Genomic DNA, 24,891 nt, shown 5'->3' with positions numbered 1-24,891 from the left:
ATTGCTGGCTTTAGTCCATGTACAAAATTTGTACTCCATAGCATGCTGCGAACTTGAGTTATGGCTGTTTGAAGGCCAGCCAATGGGAAGACAGAGGGGGCGGGGCTTGAGCAATTCATGCTGGTCCCTATTGGTGGTCTAAGTCCACATACCAAATGTGGACTTGCTGGCATGCTGCAAAGTGGAGTTATAGCTCTGTAAAATCCCGTGCTCATCCCATGCTCATACGGGCGCTGGGGGTCCCTGGACCCCTCTTTCATAACGTCATCAATGCATGCTCGTGCCTATTGGTGGTCTAAGTCCACATACCAAATGTGGACTTGGTGGCATGCTGCAAACTGGAGTTATAGCTGTTTAAAATCCCGTGCTCATCCCGTGCTCATACGGGGGCAGGGGGTCCCTGGACCCCTCATTGAGAACTTCAGCAATTCGTGCTCGTCCCTATTGGTGGTCTAAGTCCACATTGCAAAGTTGGAGTTGGTGGCATGCTGCGAACTGGAGTTATAGCTGTTTAAAATCCCGTGCTCATCCCGTGCTCGGACATAACATACGTTGGGGGTCCCTGGACCCCTCTTTGATAACCAGTGGTACGTGTGGGCAATGAGAGGAGAGATGACATAGGCAGTGTCCACGTGCATGTGTGTGTGTGTGTGTCTGTGTGTGCGTGTGTGTTTGTATGTGTTTCTTCTTTGCCGTGCTCATCCCAGGCTCATACGGACGACGGACGGACGGACGGACACGGAGTCAAAGCCACGTATAGAGCGGTTGGCACCGCTAAAAAATACATTTTATTCAGAAAAAAAAGTTACATTGTAAAAGATCAGAGTACTGTCAGAGTACTGCCACACACAAATACACACCCACAGGCAAGCACAGAACAAAAATGTCCTGTCACTCACGTCCTTTTGTGGCGGCCAACAAACTGGCCACAGTGAGAGATGTGATGTTATCAACAGGAACACATTGGAGGTGAGACCATAATCATGAGCAGACAGTATCTCTCTCTATTCTCTGTTTTTCTATCAAATAGAAAATAATGTGTGTGTTGGGACATTGTAGATCAACTCTTAAGTTGACTACAAGCGACACCAGCGTGGGACAACAGAGTATATATAACTGAGGCTTTAGTGGCCTCAGGGAGTCAGGCTGCTGTGTTTTGTGATGATGCATGCATGGCAGGCAGGGTGTGAAGACATGGAGAGGTGACAGACACAGTGGAGAGAGAGAGGAAGCTCATTAGCTAGCTAGCTAGATAAACAGAGAGGGAGAGTTACACATAGAGACAGAACAACAACTAGGACCCAGAGAAGCTGCAGTGGGGAGATAGCGTTTCTACTACAACCTTTTCAGGCTGTGACCCCCCCAAAATAATCATATTTGAACTGAGGACCCCCCACCCTGACAAGCACTTGGAATTGTAGGAGTTGAGGCATTACATTTAGTTTGACTCGGTTCCACAGATAAATATTGTGGGGGGGGGGGGAATAGCCGATCTACAAGCTCACAACACCTCTCGTTGCAAGGCAAATCTATTTTCAAAGATGTTGCCTCTTTCTTATATTATTTGACAATTTGGCCAATGTTTGACCAGTTTTTTTTTCTTTCTTTTATTTGTAGGTATTAAAAAGGTCTTAAAAGTCCTTAAATTGTCACTCCACTGTCATCTGGGGACCCCCCCCCCCAAAAAAAAATCATGTGGGGACCAAATTGTATGGAATTGTCTATCTCTATGGGTCTAAGTGAAATCGCTTTGGGCACTGTGTTGTGTAGAGGCCCCTCAATATGTGATTCACATTTGGGGTTGATTGGCAGACAAGTTCAGGATTTCTGACCTTATTTTGTAAAACTAGATTTTCAGGCGGTTTTGTGGCCTGAAAATCAAGTAGCGCTGATGAGAGCACTATGTCACTTGAAGCTTAGCTAATCAAATACGGATGTCAAGATTGTGACCTCCTCTTGGCCAATCAAATCAATTTGACATGTTTGTGACACCCACACATACGTGGCATCCGGTTTGTCACACTCACATCGCAATTGTGATATAGGATAGGCTTTGACATAGTTTAGTAGTCAATTATAGCTTATATGGAATATCAAGAATCTGTATGATACATATTTATCACTTGACTCCATGGATGATTTGAAGAAAATGAAAAATGGTAGAAAATCCATAAATATAAAATGAGCGTGACCTATATGGAAAACTGTGTCATGGTCCAAGAAATCCAGGGTATATATATTTTGTTTTATTGTATGACCTACGGTTCAGCCTGCAAGAGAAGTTTGGCACTGATTGATCAAATAGTTTCTGAGATTAGTTTCGGATTTACAGACTCACACACAGACACCCCCCACACACCCCCCCCCCCCCCCCCCGCCCCCCCACACACACACACACACACACACACACACACACACACACACACACACACACAGGGGCAAAAGCAAACCCCTGCCTCTGGCCAATCCGGCCTGGCGGAGATAATAATAATGGATCCCAGAGGATAGAGCTGTTTCCACATTAGCTATCAGGTACAGTACTCTTCCTTAGTCACAACATATCGTTGCTGTCGGGTAGAAACCTCTTATCTCCATATTTGTAAATTAATGCCCTGCATGTTCATACTGTTTTTGAATTTGAATCCTGAAAAGTAACAGTTTTGGACATAATGAGGTTTCCACCCAAAAGTCATTATCATTTTGTGTTACATCATATTCTGACAGGTTAAGTCCATACTCTACCACCAGCCTGCCCTGGACAGTAACCAAGCAAAGTTACTTGAGTACTTTCTACTTTGCCTAAGTAAATTATTTGATTATCTGTACTTGACTTGAGTATTTTTGGATACTATATTTGGATGACTCCACTACGTTTCAAAGACAAGTATTGTACTTTTGAATCCACTAAATTTCTAGGAAGGCAAAAAGTACTGCATTAACCACTTACTCACTTACCACTTACTTAACCACTGACTCTCCTACTTCAATTATGGCGAAAATAGCAGATCTACAAGCTCACAACGTGTTGCATCGCGAGGCGTTAGCATAGTATTTTAATATTTCAATGTGCACTCAATACTGATGACATACATACACGCAGGCACACACAGTCACGCACGCACGCACGCACGCACGCACGCACGCACGCACAGCGGTGCAAAGTAACATTTACTGTAGCCTACTTAAGAACAATTTTGAGGTGCTTGAAATTTACTTGAGTATGTACATTTTTCAATACTTTATACTTCTACTCCACTAACATCTCAGAGGCAAATATTGCACTTTTGACTCCACTACAATTATTTGACAGCTTTAGTTACAGGTTACTTTGAAGAGTTAGATTAGCATGCACACAAATAATGCACTGCATTCTTTCATCTTCTTGCCACACACACACACACACACACACACACACACACACACACACACACACACACACACACACACACACACACTACACTACACTTAGCACCCACTTGTCAGAATTCTGACACAGAGCTTGGTAATGATTTCAAGCAGTATATTCTTAGCAGTCGGATGGAGTCAGCATGGATGTGTTTGTTTGCTTGTTAATACAATATGACTTATACAATCGGGGTGGTTTTAGTTTGTCTCCCTGCTCTTCTATTGAGATATTTAGATCGTGTCAAAGGTCACGTCTCGCGTAGACAAGATCGGACACAAATTTTGACCTGATGGTCAAGATTCAATTTATCCCCTGAGCAAGCAGGCAGGCTCTATTAGCTCATGGTTAAAAAAATGTCAGCACTTGCTCAGGAAACCGGGTTAGAATTCAGGGTAGAAGAGGAAAGTTACAGAGTGCAGCTTTAACTGCAACAGTACAGTACAGTTAAGATACTGTAGTGTCAGATCAATGGAATTCACCTCGTTTTGGCTGTTGTTGTATTTTCATAATGGTAACAAGTACATACTTGTCTGGTACTCTATGATCATTTAAATCAAATGTTAATCACTTGAACCCTAGCGTCCATATTCTGGGCATAATTGGCGAACATTTGGTGAAAATAGGCATACATTAACCGAAAATAGCAGATATTGTAGATCTGTTAATTTCAGCTAAGAGCTTATTGGTTTAGAGGGAGAAAATGAGGGGTCTAAAGATAGACCCCTGTGGGATCCAATTGAACGAAATATTCAGGGTTTAAAACGGTGGTTAAGAATGAAATGTTCTCACGGAGGTGTGCTGTAAAGACTTTGAGTTCTGGATCCAGTGCACTTAGACTAGAGGACAAGGAGAGACAGAGAGGGGAGTGACTAAGTGAAGTGAGAGAGTGAGAGAGTGAGAGTTGGGAGAGCAAGAGAAAGAGCAAATCATACCTTTTAGAAGACAAGGAGAACAGTGCAAGATAAATGATGAGAAGTGTAGATAGGATAAATGGAAGGTCAGGGTGGTGCCCTCAACTTATGTACTCATCTGTGCCTGCATCTGTCTGTCTGTCTGTCTGTCTGTCTGTCTGTCTGTCTGTCTATCTATAGCTATACTTTACTTACCTCTTTCCCTTTTCTCCTGTGTAAACACACGCACGCACGCACGCACGCACGCACGCACGCACGCACGCACGCACGCACGCACATCATGGAATTATATGAGCAACTGCTACCATGGTGACGGCAGCAATCAGATATCCCCACAGTCCAGACCAACGCACTGCTGCAGACAGTCAGTATAAGTGCACATGCACATGCACATGCACACGCACACGCACACGCACACGCACACGCACACGCACACGCACACGCACACGCACACGCACACGCACACGCACACGCACACACACACACACACACACACAAAATGCATGTGGCTGTACCTGGATTATTCTACAGTTCAGCCACGTTGTTGTGCATGAGTGTGCAGAAGCCTGAGACTAATTCCATTTAAATGAATGCAGCTAGTGCATAATAGTGTTATATGGCAACTATTACTGCACCGTCCTTTCCTTCAGGTGTACATGCTGAGGACACTCAGTACAACGCTGTCATACAGTAGGGTCCAGTCTCAAGCCGTTAGGTGACCTAACCTAGTGGTTCTCTTTTTTCTTTTTGTCGAGGACCCCCAAATTGATATATATTTGGCCATGGAACCCCATCTGAAAATGTTTTGTTCCAGGGACCCTCAGAAGAGAAGATTTATGTAAAAAGCAAAAATGCATAAATTCATTTTACAAACATTGTTTGTCAAAAATAGCAGATGTACAAGCTCGCAGCCTGGCACAAAGTGACACGCTGTGACATTGTATATCTGCTATTTTTGAATAGCCAGCATACCATTTTTTTTAATACAAATTTCACATTTTTGAGAAAACTTAGGTTAGGATTTAGAAGATGTTTTTAAAGTCGGCCTCAGGTCTAAATGGGTTAATGTAACATCAAAACCACTTTAACCACTTTAACCCTATTTATAGGGTTAACGTGGTTAACATGGTATGATCACTTTAACCACTTTAACCCTATATACATAGGCTATTTGAATCATTTGAACAACCCCCTAATCTGGGGGTCCTTCACATGAAAACGTTTGGGAACCACTGACCTGACCTATGAGTCCACTTTAATGTTCTCTAAAGAACACTCTGACCATTGTTTATACAGTTAGTTCAATTAACACTCGGGATATTACTGTGTTCCAGTGTTTTGGTCTGCAGTGTTGTTTTTTGGGGTCTTTTGTGTGTGTGTGTGTGTGTGTGTGTGTGTGTGTGTGTGTGTGTGTGTGTGCGTGTGCGTGTGCGTGTGCGTGTGTGTGCGTGCGTGTGCGTGCGTATGTGCGTGCATGCGTGTGTTCATGCATAATATTGGCAATTGTGAAAGAAATACTCTGACTTGTTACTTAAGTAAGGTACAGAGGCAATACCACTCTGTTATAAGTAAAACCTATACTTGAGTACATTACATAATTATTCACATCAAGTGCCAAAAGTAAAATAACTTATACACATGTTTTTTGAAGATATTACAAAATATGACAATTCTATTTTTGAAAATAGTAGATTATAGTAAATAGCAGAGAGTAAATTGTCTCTGTCGGGTGGAAACCTCATCCAAAGCTCTGTCCAAAGCTGGTAATTTTCAGGATTCAAATTCAAACGTAGCAAAAATATCAGATCGACAAGCTCAAGCTCGAGCTTGTAGATCTGCTATTTTTGATACTTGTGTGCGACGTATTGGTATGATCAAGTAGGGTAGGGAAAAAACACAAAAAGTTTAAATCCACCACTGCATATGAGTGTATGTGTGTGAATGCCATGTGGCCAGGTCAGGTGTCTGCTCTTCATACAGGAGCCAAAATGATTTTTAACCCAATCAATCCGGGAACGCGTACTGTGTTCATTTTAGAATTTTAGCTATAACCATTATTTTATACTTTGGGCTACTTTTTGAGTGAGCTTGTAGATCTGCAATTTATTTTGAAAAGTCTTGAACAATTTGTGCAAATCTTTGAATATACATGTTCTTTAAAGCGAGCATTTTTTAACTGCTTCTGGGGATTCTACAAATGATTTCTAAATCCTAACAGTTGTTTTGTAAAAAATACTTATGTTGCTATAATATCAGTGGTTCTCAAACTTTTTCAAGTCAAGGACCACCCAAAATGATATGTATTTGTCCGTGGACCCCCCCCCCCCCCCCCCCCCATCTCAAAATAATAATAAGGACCCCCAGAAGCAATAAAAAGTTAAAAATGTATATACTGTATACTATTTCAAAATTGTTCTCGATTTTTCAAAAATAGTAGATCTACAAGCTCATAGCGCAGCACTCGTTGCACATCTGCTGTTTTTTGTATAGCCAAATAAATCTAAAATGACAGAGATGCGTTTCCGGATTGAATGGGTTAATCAATACAGCAGCTGTTTTAAATCATTCACAACCAGCTTGATTGATCCGAATGGAGTGATATATGGAAAACCTGCTGAATGGCAGTAGTGTGCAGTGTGCTACTGTGCTGTACATGCATCTCTGCACAGTCAACTATACATTCTGCCTGCACACAGCCTGCTGCCATATTTCTATGTTTATTTGATTGGGAGATATTGGATGTTGCTTGTATGGTATATCCAGAACTAAAAGTAGCATTTCAAACATGAGAACATGTATTTTTATGATATTCCATTTAATTGGTAAAACACAAGGTTTGTATTTGGGACTGAGTTTGACCTTTGGTCAAATAATGTAAGCCAGAGAGAGATTTCACCCAACTTTGTGTGGGCTCAGCTGTAATGCAATCAGTTCAGAGTTCCTGGCCATTGTAGAGTCCAGGTAAGAGGTGAGAGGCACAACAGTCATTTTGATAAACCTTTTGTTCCTTGGTTCAGAGGCATTGACAACCTCTGTCTTGTCTTGATTATCAGAAGAAGTCTTTTGTATTCATTTAAACTAATCAGAGTAATCATTACTCCTTCCTGGGCATAGGTCACAGGCAGCAAATGTGTAGTGATGGGAGCCAGGTCAAGATGGCTAAACAGTCAAATATATACAATTTTATTATTCTTCAGTCTTAGGTCTGCAGTGTGTAGTTAAAATGATTAAAGTCTTGATAACTATGACTAGTATGGTTAACAAAGAGAAATGTCATTTAAGGAAAATATTCTGTCTTAAAGTAACTGTTGTCTTTGTTGACTCATTGTATTTCTAACTGCTGTTTGCAATTGTGAATGTATAATGTGTGTGAATTTGAAGCTTAAGAGATGTTGAACAAGAAATACTAAACCAGCCTTTGTGTAAAAGTAAAGTTTGATAATTGGAAATAAGACAAGGTAGCACATTGTAAGAACATGCTAATGTTATACCAGAGTGTTTGCGGGGGCTCGGCCACGACCCTTTCAGTATTCATGTATTTGATTTGTGATAGGCCTACATGAATTGGGGGCTGGGCTTAAACCACCTAGCCCCTTGTTGCAGAAGGTAACAGTGTATAAAGTGCAATGTTTTGGTGATTCAGGTACACTCTGTGATTGGCAATGCAGGTGTCAACGTCTGTAGAAATAAAAGCATTTATATTGACAAACCCTCTTTTAAACTGGATCCTTGTTCTTCTTGCACTCAGGGAATAGTTATGGAATAGTGTTTTTCCTGTCTGATCAATGGACCAATATACGACACTTGCATACATTCACACATGCACACACACATTTGCACAGACATGCGCATGCATGCACACACGCACATGAACGCAGTCGCACAGAACTCATTTTATTTACTGTAGTGGAAAAAGTACCTAAGTACAATTTTTACGGTTCATACTTCTACTCCACTACATCTCAGAGGCAAATGTTGTAGTTTTTACTCTACTACAATTATTTTACAGCTTTAAGTTACTCAGACTACTAGTACAAATATACAGTGCTTTATTTTATACTTTGGCTATTCAAAAATATCTACGAGCTCACAACGCATCACAATTCAATACCTTGTGAGCTTGTAGATCGTCTATTGTCAAAAAGGTTGACATTTTTAGAAAAATGTCAGTAGTACTGTAGGTATATGTTGATGCCAATACATTTGTACTTTTACTCAAGTTAGATTTTGGATGCAGCCGATGCAGGCCTCGTAACGGAATGTTTTTATATTGTAGTATCAATTCAATGTGCTTTACACCATTGGTTCTCAAAGTGGGGTCCGGGGACCCCCAGGGGTACTTGCTAAATGATGGATAGGAACCTACCAAATGGACCCTTATGGGTCTGTAACTCTGAGAGTGTACAAATGGAACCAAATGGACCCTAACGGGTCCATTTGGTTCCATTTGTACACTCTCAGAGTTACATTAACTTTGATTTTACAATATAAATTGGGGTCCCAGAGATATAAATGCCATTAAATGGGGGTCCGTACTCCGTAGCCCTAATGCATGTCAAATTGAAATTAAAATGGTAGAGAATCACTGCTGAGAGCCGTAAAAATCTAATCTTACGGGGGTCCCTGGCTTATATTTTCAAATGGGGGTCCGTGGGCTAATAAGTGTCAATTTGGGGGTCCTTGACATGAAAAAGTTTGAGAACCACTGCTTTACACAGAACATCAAGCAAAGGAAACACAATTATACAATATCATTAGGATGCATAAAACTAAAGAAGTAAACACATAAATAAAGAAGAGAAAGAAAAAGAAAAAAGAAACGTTACTCAGTCAAAGGCAAAGGAGAGGTCTTTAGTTGTGTTTTAAAAGAAATAAGACACACAAACACGCACACACACTTTTGGCTACACCGGCGGCCTCTAATTTGCCGTGCGTAAGTGACCTTCTGATGATCACAAGACCAAGCAGGACCCCACGTGGTGTCCTCCACAATGCCCGCTTTCTTCAGCAGCAGCAACCTTGTGATCTAGCTGTCTAAGGGCTCAGAGAGGCTGAGAGAGAACACACACACACACACACACACACACACACACACACACACACACGCTGCAGGCAGAAGAAAGGGGGATGGTGTGGAGGGGATTCACATAAGTCTCCGCATTAGTGTCACATGGCTCATCTCCTTACTGTGTCTCTATGGGCGAGGGAAGAAGCAGGTGGTGCAGATAACTGAGCAGCCGGTGATACTATCAACCTGGTAGAGACCAGGCAGGAAGGGGACTCCTTTTCTCTGAGCCTGAGCCTGATAAACTGAAAGAAAACACACGTGCTACAACTATCGATTATCTTCTTAGAGATTATTCTATCGATTACGTTTCCGATTAATGGAATGATGGAGAAGTGCGTTTAAAAATAATATGCGATAAAGCTTTTCTGCCGGTGCTTAGCAATTATGAAGTATTATAATACTTGACTTTATAAGTCATTCTAAAATGCTTTATAATGATTATTGTTATAAATCATTATGAGTATTTATAAGTGCATATAACTATAATTATACAGTGTTATAAGCATAATTCTCATAATAACATATGTGTATAATGCATTATAGACATGGGATGCATGTCATTGAACTGATGAACCCGTCTGTCTGATCTGCATTTTTCTCCCTCAATGGGTTGAGCTTTCACCTTAACTTGCACACAGGCATTGACCTTTTAGCACATGTAGACAGTGAGGAAGCCCGTTTTTTCACTTCCCCCAAATCAAAACTGTTTAATAGTGTTTTTATTTAAACGGCTGAGAGTCCCCGCTACGGGCTCTGACGCTCTGTTGTCATGGCCACAACGCCACACAGAGAACGGCAACAGCGGTACAAAGTTATAAAGGAGTTTGATTTAGCGCCTGTGTCCTCAGACATCCTTTTCTGAGCTGAGCATATCATTTCCATAGCACATGCTCACACATTGACACGCTTCGACGCCGGGTCGTAAATGACAGTGTTGTCACACACACACCACACCACAGGATGACATGAGCAGCTTCCTCTCCTAAAGTGTAACTATGAGCACATAACCCAAAAGCCTGCATATAGTTTGGGGGGCTCACAATCCCCGGGTATGGACTAGTGATAGATTAATCTGCCCCAACTTTGCCCTGTGTTTACATAACAAAACAATTTTAAAAAAAAGTTTCCCTCTATACCACAGATATTAGCCACTGAAGTAGTGTGGTGGTGTTTATACCTGCAGAAACACATTGCCCTCTTGCTGTATTTTGGTGTTTTGACTGTTTGTTTTGGCAGCCCAAAAACATCCCCGTTATCAAAACAACATCAAAATACAGCGAGATGGCGGTGTGTTCCTGCAGGCAAACACCACCACACTACTCCAGTGACTGATGATGACTGCTGCATGAAGGGTAATGAATGGAAAATGTACTCCTTGTTTTGTTATACTGTATTACGCCTTTAAACCATTAAAACCGGGAAAGTATCTGTGTCATTTAGTATTTTTGCGTTGGCTATTCAAAAACAGCAGATCTACAAGCTCACTCGTGACGCTCTGCGAGCTTGTACATCTGCTATTTTTGAACATTTTTGAAAAATCTTGAAAGTGTGTGAGAACCACTGATTTAGAGGGCATTTGTAGAATCGGCCTCAGGTCTTAATGGGTTATGCCCTGGGGTAACACCAGCACAATACCGTACAGATTCTGACTCTGACAGTCTGCATGAAGGCTGTAGTGTATTCACCATCACCATTCTATTCAGCATTAACACTGCGGTCACTGTACTGTAGTACATTAGGACAGATTGAAACTAACTTCATGCTTGATGTTTGAACCTCTTGAACCCTATCGAGTCAGTACTGCTGACTGACTCAATAGGGTTCAAGAGGTTCAAACATCAAGCATGAAGTTAGTTTCAATCTGTCCTAATGGCAACGGATATTCAACCAAGTTTTCCTTGTGACATACTATATCTTAGGGGGAAGATTTACATATTTACGTACCATAATATGACCAAATGAAAGGTGCTATAAAGTAACAATGTAATTCAGGGGTGCTGTGCATGAAAAAGTTATTTGCAGGGGTGCCCTGAGCCACAAAGGTTTGAGAACCACTAATATAAGGGCTTAACAGGTTCTTTGAATGGCAGTGGTGCTACCACTTAAGAGCTCAGACAAGTTGGAGTTTCCTTATTGATATTTGAAGAAAAAAGAAGATGGCTATTATTGTGCTTGGGTATTATGTTCTGTTGTGGTCCAAATGGTAACTGTCTAACAGGTCGGCATTTCATAAACATTAGTCCTTAATTGGGCCTATTTGTATTTACAGTTTCAACTGAGTGTAAATTGAAGGGTTAGTGCTGCTGGAGGAACAGTGTCGTGAAGGGTTGGTTCCGTGCAGTGGAGTAAACTAAAGTAACTAAGTACATGTACTCAAGTAAAATGTTGAGCTATTTTTACTTTGGAGTCTTTACCAATGTTCAATACTTTTACTTCTACTCCACTACATCTCAGAGGAAAATATTGTATTCTTCTTACTTCAATGCAAACTTTAGTTACTAGTTACTTTGTAGATTTTGATTATCATTATGAAAACATACATTACCCACTTCAGCCCTTTACATTTCGTCCATTTGAAAATAGTCGATCTACAAGCTCACTATGCGTTGCGATATGACGCATGAGCTTGTGGATCTGCTATTTTCAAATGATTTTTATACATTTTACACATTTAAAAACATGGGACATTCTACATAATTAGTACTTTCTACTACCTAATACATTTGATGCCAATACTTTTGTTTTGAATTCCAGACATTTACGTGTATTTCTACATGGCAGTATTGATACTTTTACTCAAGTAAAACATGTGAGTGCTTTTTCCACCACTGAGTGTTGGTTCGGTGAACACAGGGACACTGGGCTGTCAAGTGGCAGTCCAGTGCTGCTGAAGGGCGACACAGCGAGGCAGCGTGTCAGCTAGCAACCAGAGAAATAGCACAGTCATTCAGTAGGCCCTCTTGACTGCCATGTGACAGCGAAGGCAACTGTAACCATGAAGAGGGCGTCTTCATGAAACCCAATCAATTTGGCCATGCAGGACACAATTCTTTATCTCTATGTGTGTCTGTGCATCTTACTGAGAGAGAGAGAGAGAGAGAGAGAGACAGGAAAGGAGAATGGGAGAGACAGGGAGACCCCCGGGGATGAGGTTGTTTCCCTCCAGGCCATCACAGGGGATTATGGAATCTATTTGCGCTGCACCATAATAACCTGCAGGACTACAGGTGTCAGTGTCAATGCCATTGTTAAACACACTCACTTGATCTCTTCTGCAGCCAAATCAAAACGTCAAACAGCATGGCTTGGTATTCTCCAGCGATCAAGCTAGGGTCACGTAAATATTGTATTAATTTTTTTTCAGGACTCTTGATCTCTTGCACTCTTGGATTATGGTTGCTTTTAATCCTACTATCCTACTATAAAATACAGAAAACTCTGTCAATCCGTCAGTCCATCTGTCTGTCCTCAGTCAATGTTTCTCCTTAGTGGGTTGAACAAAATTGGTCTGAAATTCTGCATGGACATTAACCACCGGCATATGCAGGGAGAGACTAGCCTGGGATCAATACCATTTTCGGGTTTCTGATCTGGTCTGGAGCGGAAATAACTTTCCGTCATCAGGCTGCCGGAACCCACCACCAGAACCTACAGCGGCGTGCACCTCCAAAATTATGTGGGGAACAAAAACAGTGTGACGCCAACCGGAACACACCACCAGAACACGATAGTTTTTTTCCTTTTTTCTAAACCGGATCACACGGCTCAGTTTTATAATGAATACCAGGCTTTCCTCCGTGGTGGAAAGCCTGGTGACGTGAGGTTAGGGAGAGACAGTGGAGATTTTCGCAGGCAGGGACTGATGAAAATATATTTTTTAAATTTTTGTGAACTCTTGTCACTCAATTAAAACTGTGTAGCCTGTAATCCAGACTGTTTCGCTCCGTTCGTCAGATTTTTTTCTCTCACTTCACTTCAGTCTGGAAATCATGCTATTTCCAAGGGGCGGAGCAAGGCGGGACGGGCACCCAGGAGCCACGGCTTCTGATTGGTCTGTGGTGCGGGGCAGGACTATTGGCTTCCAATCTAAAGGTCAGTGGGCGGGGCGGGACAGAGCCTTCCAATGTAAAATTCGAGTCACTTTCTGATTTGCCTGCGTTAATTGGTGACATTTGGAAATCCGGCTCAAACAGGATGATAGCCAGACGGACAAGCGAAGTGAAGAAAAACAAAACGCTGAACGAGCGCCTCCGTCTGGATTCCAGGCTAAAAACTCTGTCCATCCCTTCTCATCCATTCTTCTCCTCACTGGGTTGGTCAATCAAACTCTATAGATAGATTGATAGATAGATAGATAAATACCTTTATTGATCCTGCGGGGGAATTTCAGAGGCAGCACAGCAGCAGTTAAGAGTTACAGAATTACAGGAACAGAGTAAGGAAAGTACTGTCGTATACAGCAATACAAAGGCAAGAAAAACAATAAGAAGCACCGTCAATACAGAACAACAGTATTCAACTATCCTGCACTATGCAGAAAAACAACGACACAAGGTTACAGTGTCCTCACCGTACCGTATCCCGCCCCAAAACAAATAAAGTGTCCATTACAATCAGTGCAATTCCATTATGGGATCTGTAATCATGGTCACGGTCGCTTTGGCGGTCCCATCCATTCTGTCATGATCAGATGGTGAACAACCAATTTCAGACTTGTGTTACCAACTGTGTTATACATATTCTTGAAATATACGTATGTATTCTTGAAAATTGCATTTTTAATTCATGGCAAAAATGTGTCTACCATAATTAGGAGGATTGATTGTCAGTGTCTTTAAAAACGCCAACAGAGGTGAGACATCTCACTATCTCTCTCTCTCTCTCTCTCTCTCCCTCTCTCTCTCCACATTATTTCAATGGTGCGTGCGTATTTGTGTGTGTGTGTGTGTGTGTGTGTGTGTGTGTGTGTGTGTGGGTGTGTGTGTGTGTGTGTGTGTGTGTGTGTGCGTGCGTGCGTGCGTGCGTGTGTGTAAGGGCAGTATACATCATGGCTTGTGGCATGAATCATGATGTTTCATAAGGAAGTCAGCAACTGTATATGGAGCAATACAGGGAGATTGTGTGTGTGTGTGTGTGTGTGTGTGTGTGTGTGTGTGTGTGTGTGTGTGTGTGTGTGTGTGTGTGTGTGTGTGTGTGTGTGTGTGTGTGTGTGTGTGTGTGTGTGTGTGTGTGTGTGTGTGTGTGTGTGTGTGTGTGTGTGTTCTCTCCAGAGCCCCCTGTGGGCAGAAGCATAACCAATAATGAGCAGAGAGAGAGAGGAACGGGAGAAGACGTGGTGGCAGTTATGATGCAGCCTGTCTAAAAATAGCGCCCCCTCTGGCCCCATCATTCTCCTCCTCTCTTCCCCTCCATCCTGCCATCTGTCCATCTCACCATCCCTCCACCTCTCTTCTTAACGAGATGAGTCGTGGATGGATAGGTGGTGTGAGTCATCACAACCCCCCCCCCCATCCATCCACCCATCCATCCACCTATCCACCCATCCAGCCATGCATCCATCCAGCCATCCATCCATGAATGCCACTTATGGAAGGGAGACAACACACAGAGCAGAGAGAGAGAGAGAGAGAGAGATAGAGAGAGAGAGAGAGAATGGAGGAGAGAGAGGTAGAGAGAGGTGGGGGGGGGGAGGATGACGGAGAGAGGGAGAGAGAGGGGGATAGAGAGAGGATGGGGAGAGAGAGATATCGGGAAGATGAAGTGAGAAGAAAGGTTGTCATTGGTTGCAGCAGACCCTTTCATTTTGCCATTATATGACAAGAACCACAATGTCAGCTGCTGTTGTCATGTACATTCTGTAGGATATTACTGGTCTGCCTTTTATTCCGTATCATAATTTGCCACCTTAAAGTCGTAACTTTGTCAGTTACAACAAAAGTAATACTATTAAACACTATGTTTTATTTGCGAGTGTCTGCCTCCGCACACTTGTGCCAAAATTATGGAGGCATCGATAATGTACCGAAAATGTAGTTATTTATGTATTTTAGAATGTATTTTTTCTGACAAGGTGTTGTTGAGTTCCAAAATATCCTAGGGCGCTGGGACCCTACAGCATTCCTTTGTGTGACGCTGCAGTATGATAAAGTAGTGTGTTAAGTTACGAAAAAACACAAAAGTTAGAATATAGAGATTTCTGCCCGACAGCAACAATATCAACAAAACGGAGCTACAAGCGGTAACTGGTAACACCAACACAGACTACTAAAATGAATCATAAACAGTATGACTTTTAAAATAATAATAGTAATAATTATAAGTTATAAGTTCAGTTGTCATGTTTCGATGTACAGTGGGACAGTTCCACGGGAACCAAAACTATTCCTTTCATTGAATCTTCCGTTATTAATTGGTATGTGGCATTGTGAAAAGGGGCCCCGCCATGACAGCTGTGGGGACTACTACTGAAAAATACTAATCTGTGAGAATTGCAACAGTAGCAGTAAGGTAGTTGGACATTTACCAACAACAACTGTGGTTATATGGGTGTGTACACAGCAATGTGTAGGTTTTGTGACGTTAATACCTAGATTTAGGGGATTGGAGCTGGTAGCTCTGAGTTCAGTGGAGGTTGACAAGATGTGGTTAACCACACAGCTGGAGGTAGATGATATGCATAAATGTTGATGTGAAATAGCGTTTGGAAAGACACTTTGTATAGCCTTGTTGGTGTGCAGACTGTTTCTAGGTCTTTTCTTTTCTTTTTTACAATAAAGAGAACAACAGAGTGATTATGTATTCACTCAGTTATTGATTTATCTCACCAGTTGATATATTAGCCTGCAGTCCTAAGTTCCACAACATAAGCAATAGGTGATAGAAAAGGTATCAAATCATAGTAGGAATAGAATGCTTTTTTTATTGTCACTTACATGCACTTACAATACAGCTGTGGCAACATTACAGTCAGAAGAATTATTGTTCTTACCAGTGATAATGTATCCATTCATAACTTTGAGAGTGTACAAATGTAACCAAATAGACATGTAAGGGTCCATTTGGTTACATGTGTTGTTCTTAAATTAACATCAGTGAGATAGAAGGAACAGCAGCACTAGTTCAACACATATCTAGACAAACAATGTTCGTACGAACAGATGGTCCAGTGATTGGGACATGGCTGCAGCCAGACTGAAAGGCACAGATATTAGACCTACTTGGCCGTCCCTACTGGAAGGGACGGAAGTGCCACCTTGTTGATGGTGTCCTTGTGGCAGATGTCACCTGCTACAACTACAACACTTACAAGAGCGAGGGAAAGTGCTATTCTTCCACCCTTGCACACAAATGATCTCGCAAGCGTATCCTCACTGCCTCATGGCCTCAGGGCAACTGTTTACAGTTACACAACCCCATCTAAATATTAATATTATGCTGCATGGGCATCATTTTACAAAGTGAATAGCTGGACAGGAGAAGAGCTGATGCGTCTTTTGTGTCCTCTCAGGAAAACAAAACAACAGCGTCAAACTCAAAATACAGCTTGCTGCTCGGAAGTGACAGATAACAGTAGGTAATGTAGGTCAACAACACATCTGCTTTTACCACTTTCAACCCTGGTGTCCCTATTTTGGGCTTGTCATTATAGGAAGAAAAATGCTTTAAAATGTTCATAAATCTGTCTCAAAATAGAGAAAAATAGCAGTTCTGCAAGCTTTGCAGAACTCTTCTACTCATTTTATGATGAAGTAATAAGGCTATTAGAGGTTGATGGCCCTCCTGTGCCCTCTCTCCACCTATTGAATAAAGAACGTATTAACGGAGAAGATGAATCGGAAACAAGCGCAGCTTTATCTCAACAACTGTCCCATCTCATCTGACCAATGCTTAACCCGGACACCACTTGCTACAATTAGTTATTAGTTATATTAGTTATCACACACAATACTTAGAAATAGATAATTGTTTTGTTGTTCAAGCAGTGATAAAAGATAGGTATTAAGTGCATCCCTTTAAGGCAGACATATAGATGACGTTCTGACTGAGTCCTTCAGACATTCTATACACACTTAGTTCCTCTCTTGTTCTTGTTAGTTTGAGCCGTGAGTCATTATTTAAAAGACTCTTGTCTGCACTGTTTGCATCCGTCACTTGTCACACATGCACACCCGTACGTGCATGCGAGCAGCACACGCACGCACGCACGCAACTATACAGCTGGGCAAACCAAACCATCTGCCCCAGGCTTATTATTCTATTTACACACACACACACACACACACACACACACACACACACACACACACACACACACACACACACACACACACACACACATTTGCACAGATATTTGGAAACAATCACTCAACAACACTAAACTAATATCACTATTGACGAGAGTACATTTTACAGTAGGTGCATTGTTTACACAGACACACAGACACACAGACACACACACACACACACACACACACACACACAGACACACACACACACACACACACACACACACACACACACACACACACACACACACACACACACACACACACACGCACACACACACACAGCCTCGTTCTAATCCAATGCTGCCGGCATAACAAGGCCCCTAGAGGTTTTTACACTTTTTGTCAGTGGGCGTGTGTTGCCTGATCCTCTCCATTATCAACGGATGTACAAAACAGAGAGCTGGGCAAGAATACTAATACTCTCTTTGTGTGTGTGTGTGTGTGTGTGTGTGTGTGTGTGTGTGTGTGTGTGTGCGCGCGTGCGTGCGTGGTATCGCATATTAAAAATCTAAATGTGTCCCACTGAGACGAGAGGAGAGGAGAGGAGAGGAATCCACTGGTTGCATAGTAACTGATCCATCGATTGACTCCATTTTGTTGACTTCTTTAATGAATATCCATGGAAAGAAAAACATACGTATTTTCAGTGTAAATTCATTTGATTTGTAACCAAATGTACCAATAAGGGTCCATTTAGTTACATTTGCACACTCTCAGAGTTAAGTAGCGCTGATGATTTTAGTGTGTACAGCTGTGATTTAAGATGTTAGGTTCCCTCAGCCCTATGTTAACCCCAACCTTTATAGGACCCTGGGAACATGGGATCCTGAGAACATAGTGTAGGACCCCAGGGCACATGAGAACACCTGTGAACATAGGGTGCGGGGAAGATAGGATCTTGAGAACATAGGCCTTTGGTGACCGAGCCCTTTCAGTAGTAGCCCCCAAAATTATGGAATGAGCTCCCCTCCCATATCAAACTGGCCCTCACCATCGAGACTTTTAAATCTCGACTTTATTCCTTGGCTTTTGATCCCGTTTGAGAGTTCTGTGGTCTTTTCTTTGTTTCACTGTCTGCTGACGCTGCTGCGTCTTGTATTCTATAGTGATGTGTCTCCTTTTGACCGCTTATCGTGTGGTGCTTCCTTCCTCTCTCTCCAGCTCTTCTCCATTGTAATCTTCGGCTGCATCGCCAACGAGGGCTACACCAACCGTCCCGATGAGGTGGAGGAGTTCTGCATCTTCAACCGCAACCAGAATGCCTGTAACTATGGCGTCTTCATGGGCTCCATGGCCTTCCTGTGCTGTGTGGCCTTCCTGGCCCTGGACGTCTACTTCCCCCAGATCAGCAGCGTCAAAGACCGCAAGAAAGCTGTGCTGGCCGATGTCGGTGTATCAGGTAAATAACTACTTTCCATCCTCCGTTATTATTTGAATCCCTATTTTTATGGCACTGCTCCTCAGAGTCAAGCCGTCTACAAGAGAGTCGGTGTGGTTTAAAAAAAAAAAACATGGTATTTTTATTAAATATTTTCAAATTATACTAATTAAACAAGACAGAGCATCAACTCCCAAACACACCCACCCCTCAGACCTGTACCAAGAAAATACTATACTTGTAGCAATATTTAAAGAATAGAAAATTATGGAAAGACGATAACATTGATGGAGGGGGGGGGGGGAGACACATAGCGTACATACACATGCACCCATACACATCTATCTATCTATCTATCTTACATTATCTTCTACATGCAGATATTTCATGACCTCTTAGATCCTTTGAAAACAAATAGTGGTGGTAAAGTCCATTTGAAAAGAATCAGTCGCCTGGCTAATAGAGTGCAAAAGGCCAGTGTGTTGGATTTGACTTCATTCAGAGATACATCCAGTGGTGAAACTTTATTGTGAAATAGGGAGAATGGGCTAATGTTGCTCAAGAACTTTATAGTATCAAGAATATCAAAGATAGATTGGAGGTAAAAAATGATGCAGTGCTGGGCACGTCCCAAGCATAATTATGAGTTAAAACATGTGCCTCCTGCCTCTAGCGAGGTGCCACTCCTCGCCTAAATAAAACAGTATTTCCAGAATGTAAAAACACGTCTGCCATGGACAATCTTCTGTTGTAATCCATTAGCCCAAGTAAGACAAGGAGACCTTGATGTCTGAAATACACTCCTCTACATATAAATGCTTTAATGCATTGGAGAATGAAGAGATATTGGACAGACTTGAAAGAATGATCAGTAAATTAGTGATGGGTGGCAGAACAGAACAGAAACAACATGTCCATTTAGTACCGGAATCAATGCAACTGATCCTGATACATACATACAGCTGCACTGTATATCCTATCAATTGTGCGTGATAATTTCCTACAATTTGTCTCCATTTGGAGATTATATTACTTCAGCAGTCACACTGAACCCATCGCCAAAACAATCAGGGCCTCCTTGGTGGGAGGCTGAAACATGATGACCTAGCCAGAGAGAGAGAGAGAGAGAGAGAGAGAGAGAGAGAGAGAGAGAGAGCGAGAGAGCGAGAGAGAGAGAGAGAGAGAGAGGAGAGAGACAAGTCATATTTGAAGAGTCTTCAATAATAATAAAGGGGAATAAAATATTGTCAAACTCTGATCATTAACACGGTCATTCATGTGCTGTGTGAGTTTGTAACGTCCCTGAATCCTAACAAGCTCTGAGACACATGGTGCTTCATCGTGTCATCACAATACTTCACTGTGTTGAAGTGACCTGACTGAGACAATGACAAGATAGTCGCTTAATGATAAGTTTCTCTATTGTCTCTCTGATGCTTAATTTGCTCCGTCGTATAACGGTGTCGTGCGCCACAAATAGCAGATCTAAAAGCTCACAAATCACATGATTGCATCTTTAGAAATTTCACCAATTTACATTTTCTAAACCTCTGACAGTATGCAATTTAATAAATGTGTTTCTTTTTACTTCAGGAGAACGTCAGTACAAATGATGATACAGTTAGCGAATGCTTTGTGTTAGTCTCATGCAAGATTATCGGAGATCTCTGCCTACCAATGTGTCTGCTGTCATCTAAATTCATTAGAGGGGTTAAAACTGAGTTAAAACATAGAGTTAAAAGAATTGAATTTAAATAGACTTTAGGATTCAGGAAAGGGCACTTCTTAGGATTCAATTTAGATGTCACCAGACCGATCGTCTAGCTATGCAAGACTTTGTATGATTGTTTAATTGATGTTTTTAATGATAAAATTGTATATACATGGACATATACTGTATCTGTGCATATCTGTTAAAAGGATCAAACTCAGAAAAGCTTGAGAATGTATTTCCATTGTGGTTCCTTGTGTTTTTGGGTTGTTGTGTGGGAGGGGGGGGGGGGGGGGGGCAGAGACATAAAGAGAATATTTAATCAATAATGAATACACTCATAAAATGTCAACGTACCAACTAGACAACTAAAATAGTGAAACACTACATGGTTACTGTGTTAAATATGGTGTTAAACAAACATCAGATGACTGCTATGCTGTTACTGCTATGCTGTTACATGTTAAGACTGTTAGACCTCAACCCTGTGGTATCTACTATCTACTTCCTTTCTTGTACTCTTGTACACTCTGTGGAGCAGACGTGAAATGATGAGGAAATGTAGCCTTTTTTAAATGCTGTGCTCTCCACCTTCTCTCTCTCTCTCTCTCTCTCTCTCTCTCTCTCTCTCTCTCTCTCTCTCTCTCTCTCTCACACTCTCTCTCTCTCTCTCTCTCTCTCTCTCGCCCCCTAGCGTTCTGGTCCTTCATGTGGTTTGTGGGATTCTGCTTCCTGGCCAATCAGTGGCAGGTGGCCAACCCTGAGGACAACCCCCTGAGAGAGGGAGGGGACGCTGCCAGGGCCGCTATCACATTCTCCTTCTTCTCAATCTTTACCTGGGTAAGAGCTCTGTGTGTGTGTGTGTGTGTGTGTGTGTGTGTGTGTGTGTGTGTGTGTGTGTGTGTGTGTGTGTGTGTGTGTGTGTGTGTGTGTGTGTGTGTGTGTGTGTGTGTGTGTGTGTGTGTGTGTGTGTGTGTGTGTGTTTATTATATTTTATACATTTGTAAACTTGTGAAATAGGACATTCTGCATAATGAGTACTTTCTACTTTTTTTTTAACAAAAGTAGTTTGATACCAATACCTTTGTGCTTTTACACAAGTACATTTTGAATTCCGGACTTTTACTTGTAACAGAGTATTTCTACATTGCAGTATTGATACTTTTACTTAAGTAAAAAAATTGAGTACTTTTTCCACCACTGTGTGTGCGTGCGTGGTAGTGGTGTGAGCACACTCGTACGCATGTGAGCACCTGCGCGTGAACGTGTGCATTGGCATTCATACTGTATGTGTGTGTGTACATATTCCTCCGCAGGGTGCACAGACTCTCTTCTCGCTGGATAAGTTAAAGACTGTATCATTTGAAGAGGAGTACAACAAACTGTTCCCCTCCCAGCCTCATCTTCCTCTAGTCTGATGACTGTGCTGTCATAACCCTGTCTTCCTCTGCTGCTGTAGCCCTCTTTACCTGCACCACACACACACACACACACAGCCCTGTGACTGACACTACTGTATAGTATCAGAAAGGCAGGGCTCTCATTACCCTGTCTGTTACACTATTTTAATGGAGTTTGGAGGAAATGTTTGATGTTATGCTGTCTCGCCTTAAACTTGTGTTTTATTTGACTTTCATAATGACTTTTACAGATTTTGTCTTGATTTTTGGTAAATAAAAAGCCTATATACAGTAGCTACCTTGTAAAAAATAATGTTTTTTAACCACATTAACCCTAATGTCCCTATTTTGGGCATGCCATTATATAGGCCGGTGTCACGCAGGGACTATAGCAGATCTACAAGCTCATAATGTGTTGTGATGCACTGTGCGACACTGTCGTATGGCGAATTATGAATCTGTTTTAAATGGTTAATGATTAAGACAACAAAGGCTGAAGGTATAGCTGAAGGTATATGTTGATTTCAATCTCCTGTCTGTCAAGCGACATACTAAAGCCTATACCGCTTGTGCTATAACCACGGCCTGCTTCTGTGGCGCACGCGGAACTGCCTCTCTCCTACAACAACAACTGCAGACAATTCTTTTGGCCGATAATATTTTTTGACCGCGACAGAGGCGCGCTGTTTCAAGCTAACTCGGCACCGCCGAGCTAGCTAAAGCGAGCAAGTAGCCGTGCCGAACGTTGCAAAGTTCGCTTGAGCCGACTCAGCGGCGTCCGAGTAATGCACTGATAGGCACAGAATCGTAAATCATGTTTTGGCGAGAGCGTTTGCCCCAGCTGCCACTCAAAGTGGCTACTGGCCAATCACAGCGCGTCCTTGCACAAGTGGTATAGGCTTAGGGATGACGCCTGACAACCCTGTTGCAGGTCTGTAGGTCATTCCCTAAGTGTGAGGGGTCTTACAGGTCTGTAACTTATGGGGGCCAGAAAACAGACAGCAATCAATGAATGTTTCAACCTAATAGGACCTATTAGGTTGAGAGTGTCAATGATTTTCACAGCTGACAACCCATCACATTGCAACTCTTTGTGAGCTTGTAGATCAGTTATTTTTTGAAGATTCCTCAGATATGTTCACCTTTAATGACGTGCTTAAAATAAGACCAGCGATTCTCAACCTGTGGGCCGGGGCCCGTTGGTGGGCCGTGAGGATACTGCAAGTGGGCCTCCAAATAATTGGAAAAACATCATCATCAAATCATTGTATTAATATATAACATTATTATAGAAAAAAAAATTAAAAAAAAAGTGTTTTCATTGTGATACTGATAAAAAGGAACTTAAAGTATACTACGTCCATTGATCCAAGCCGGAACACAATCGATGTATTGATCATTTAAATAAACATGCTCTGAAAATCCACACAGCCCACCACTAAGTGGTCAGATGGGTGGGCCATCAGATTTTCAATGGGCCCCTGATCCAGAAAAGGTTGAAAACCACTGGTTTAGACACACCAGTACATCTGAAGAGCAATGAAGCAGCATCCTGGTACCAATAGACACTTTGGGCGTAAATCAGCAGCATTGTTATCTGAAAATGTATTTCTCTCTCTCTCTCTCTCTCTCTCTCTCTCTCTCTCTCCCTCTCACTCTCTCTCTCTCTCTCTCTCTCTCTCTCTCTCTCTCTCTCTCTCTCTCTCTCTCTCTCTCTCTCTCTCTTTATGTTGAAAGACCTCTAATTATCTCTCCACAGTGAGATGTGAGGTGTTTGACAGTGCTGTGCCTCGGTTGTTTAATCATGCACACAGCCACAGCTTAATTGCACTGTCCCTTTATCCGGTGTTGTTCAAAGTGGCAAATCCTATTATAGAGCCGCAAAGAACAGATAAATACATTTTATACTGCATGAGAACTAACATACGTCTTAATGACTGAAGCTATCTAACAAGCTTTGCTAACTTTCTTGCCAACTAATCAACTTCTGCTTCTCTCTCTCTTTGTTCTCTCTCTCTCTTTCCACTTGTATTGTTTAACTCCCAACATCTCTGCCATAATACCTTCTCAAACCTGCTCACACCCCCTGTTTCCAATCTATCCTTTTATCCATACCTGTTCCATCCATCCATCCATCCATCTGCTTCCGGCACCTGTCTGTCTGTCCATCCCTCCATCCATCCCCCAAGGCTGTTCAGTCATTCCTGGGCTTCCAGAGGTACAAGCTGGGGGCCGACTCGGCCCTGTTCTCAGGGGAGTACACGGACCCCAGCCAGGACCCAGCGGCAGCAGCAGCAGCAGGAGGAGGAGGAGAAGGAGCCCCCTACACCTCGTACACCGGAGGTGAAGACACGGAGAGCCCAGGAGGAGCGCAGCAGGCCAACAGCGAAGGGGCCTTTGATGGCACCGGTGGCTACCAGAGGCAGGACTACTGAGGGGGGGGGGGGGCTTAGAGAGGGTGGGTTGGGTTGGGGGGAGGTAGAGTTATAAGAGAGGGGGAGGAGCTTAAGGGTGAAGTAGCCCATAGACACTGAATTAGGGTTTGCACGTTTTGTTTGCAATTGCTCCACTGATTGCTATAGTATACAGTGGTTCTCAAGCTTTTTAATTTCAAGGACCCCCATAACTCTGAGAGTGTACAAATGGAACCAAATGGACCCGTACGGGTCCATTTGGTTGCATTTGTACACTCTCAGAGTTATATAGACATGTAAGGGTCCTTTTTCGAA

At 42.3% G+C, this 24,891-nt stretch overlaps 1 protein-coding gene across 2 annotated transcripts in view; it reads left to right on the top strand.

Annotated features, from left to right (window-relative positions):
• LOC311057930 (synaptogyrin-1-like) overlaps positions 1 to 24,597 on the top strand; it is a gene marked incomplete at its 3' end in the record, with an annotated part of 27,181 nt that extends 2,584 nt beyond the window's left edge. The window contains exons 3-5 of one of the 2 annotated variants that reach the window (XM_084075133.1): positions 18,835 to 19,072; positions 21,457 to 21,602; positions 24,352 to 24,597. In XM_084075133.1, coding sequence (XP_083931259.1) covers positions 18,835 to 19,072; positions 21,457 to 21,602; positions 24,352 to 24,597 — 630 coding nt within the window. Of the gene's footprint in view, positions 1 to 18,834; positions 19,073 to 21,456; positions 21,603 to 22,078; positions 22,516 to 24,351 lie in introns of those variants that run through there. The other variant, XM_084075134.1, reaches the window with a different exon arrangement.
• Positions 24,598 to 24,891: the final 294 nt, after the last annotated feature.

The sequence above is a fragment of the Gymnoscopelus microlampas genome (genome assembly GCF_963454915.1).
Source record: "Gymnoscopelus microlampas genome assembly, chromosome: 2".
Lineage (NCBI taxonomy): Eukaryota > Metazoa > Chordata > Actinopteri > Myctophiformes > Myctophidae > Gymnoscopelus > Gymnoscopelus microlampas.
The sequence above is the reverse complement of the archived record's forward strand: the minus strand, read 5'-3'. Positions and strand labels throughout refer to the sequence as shown.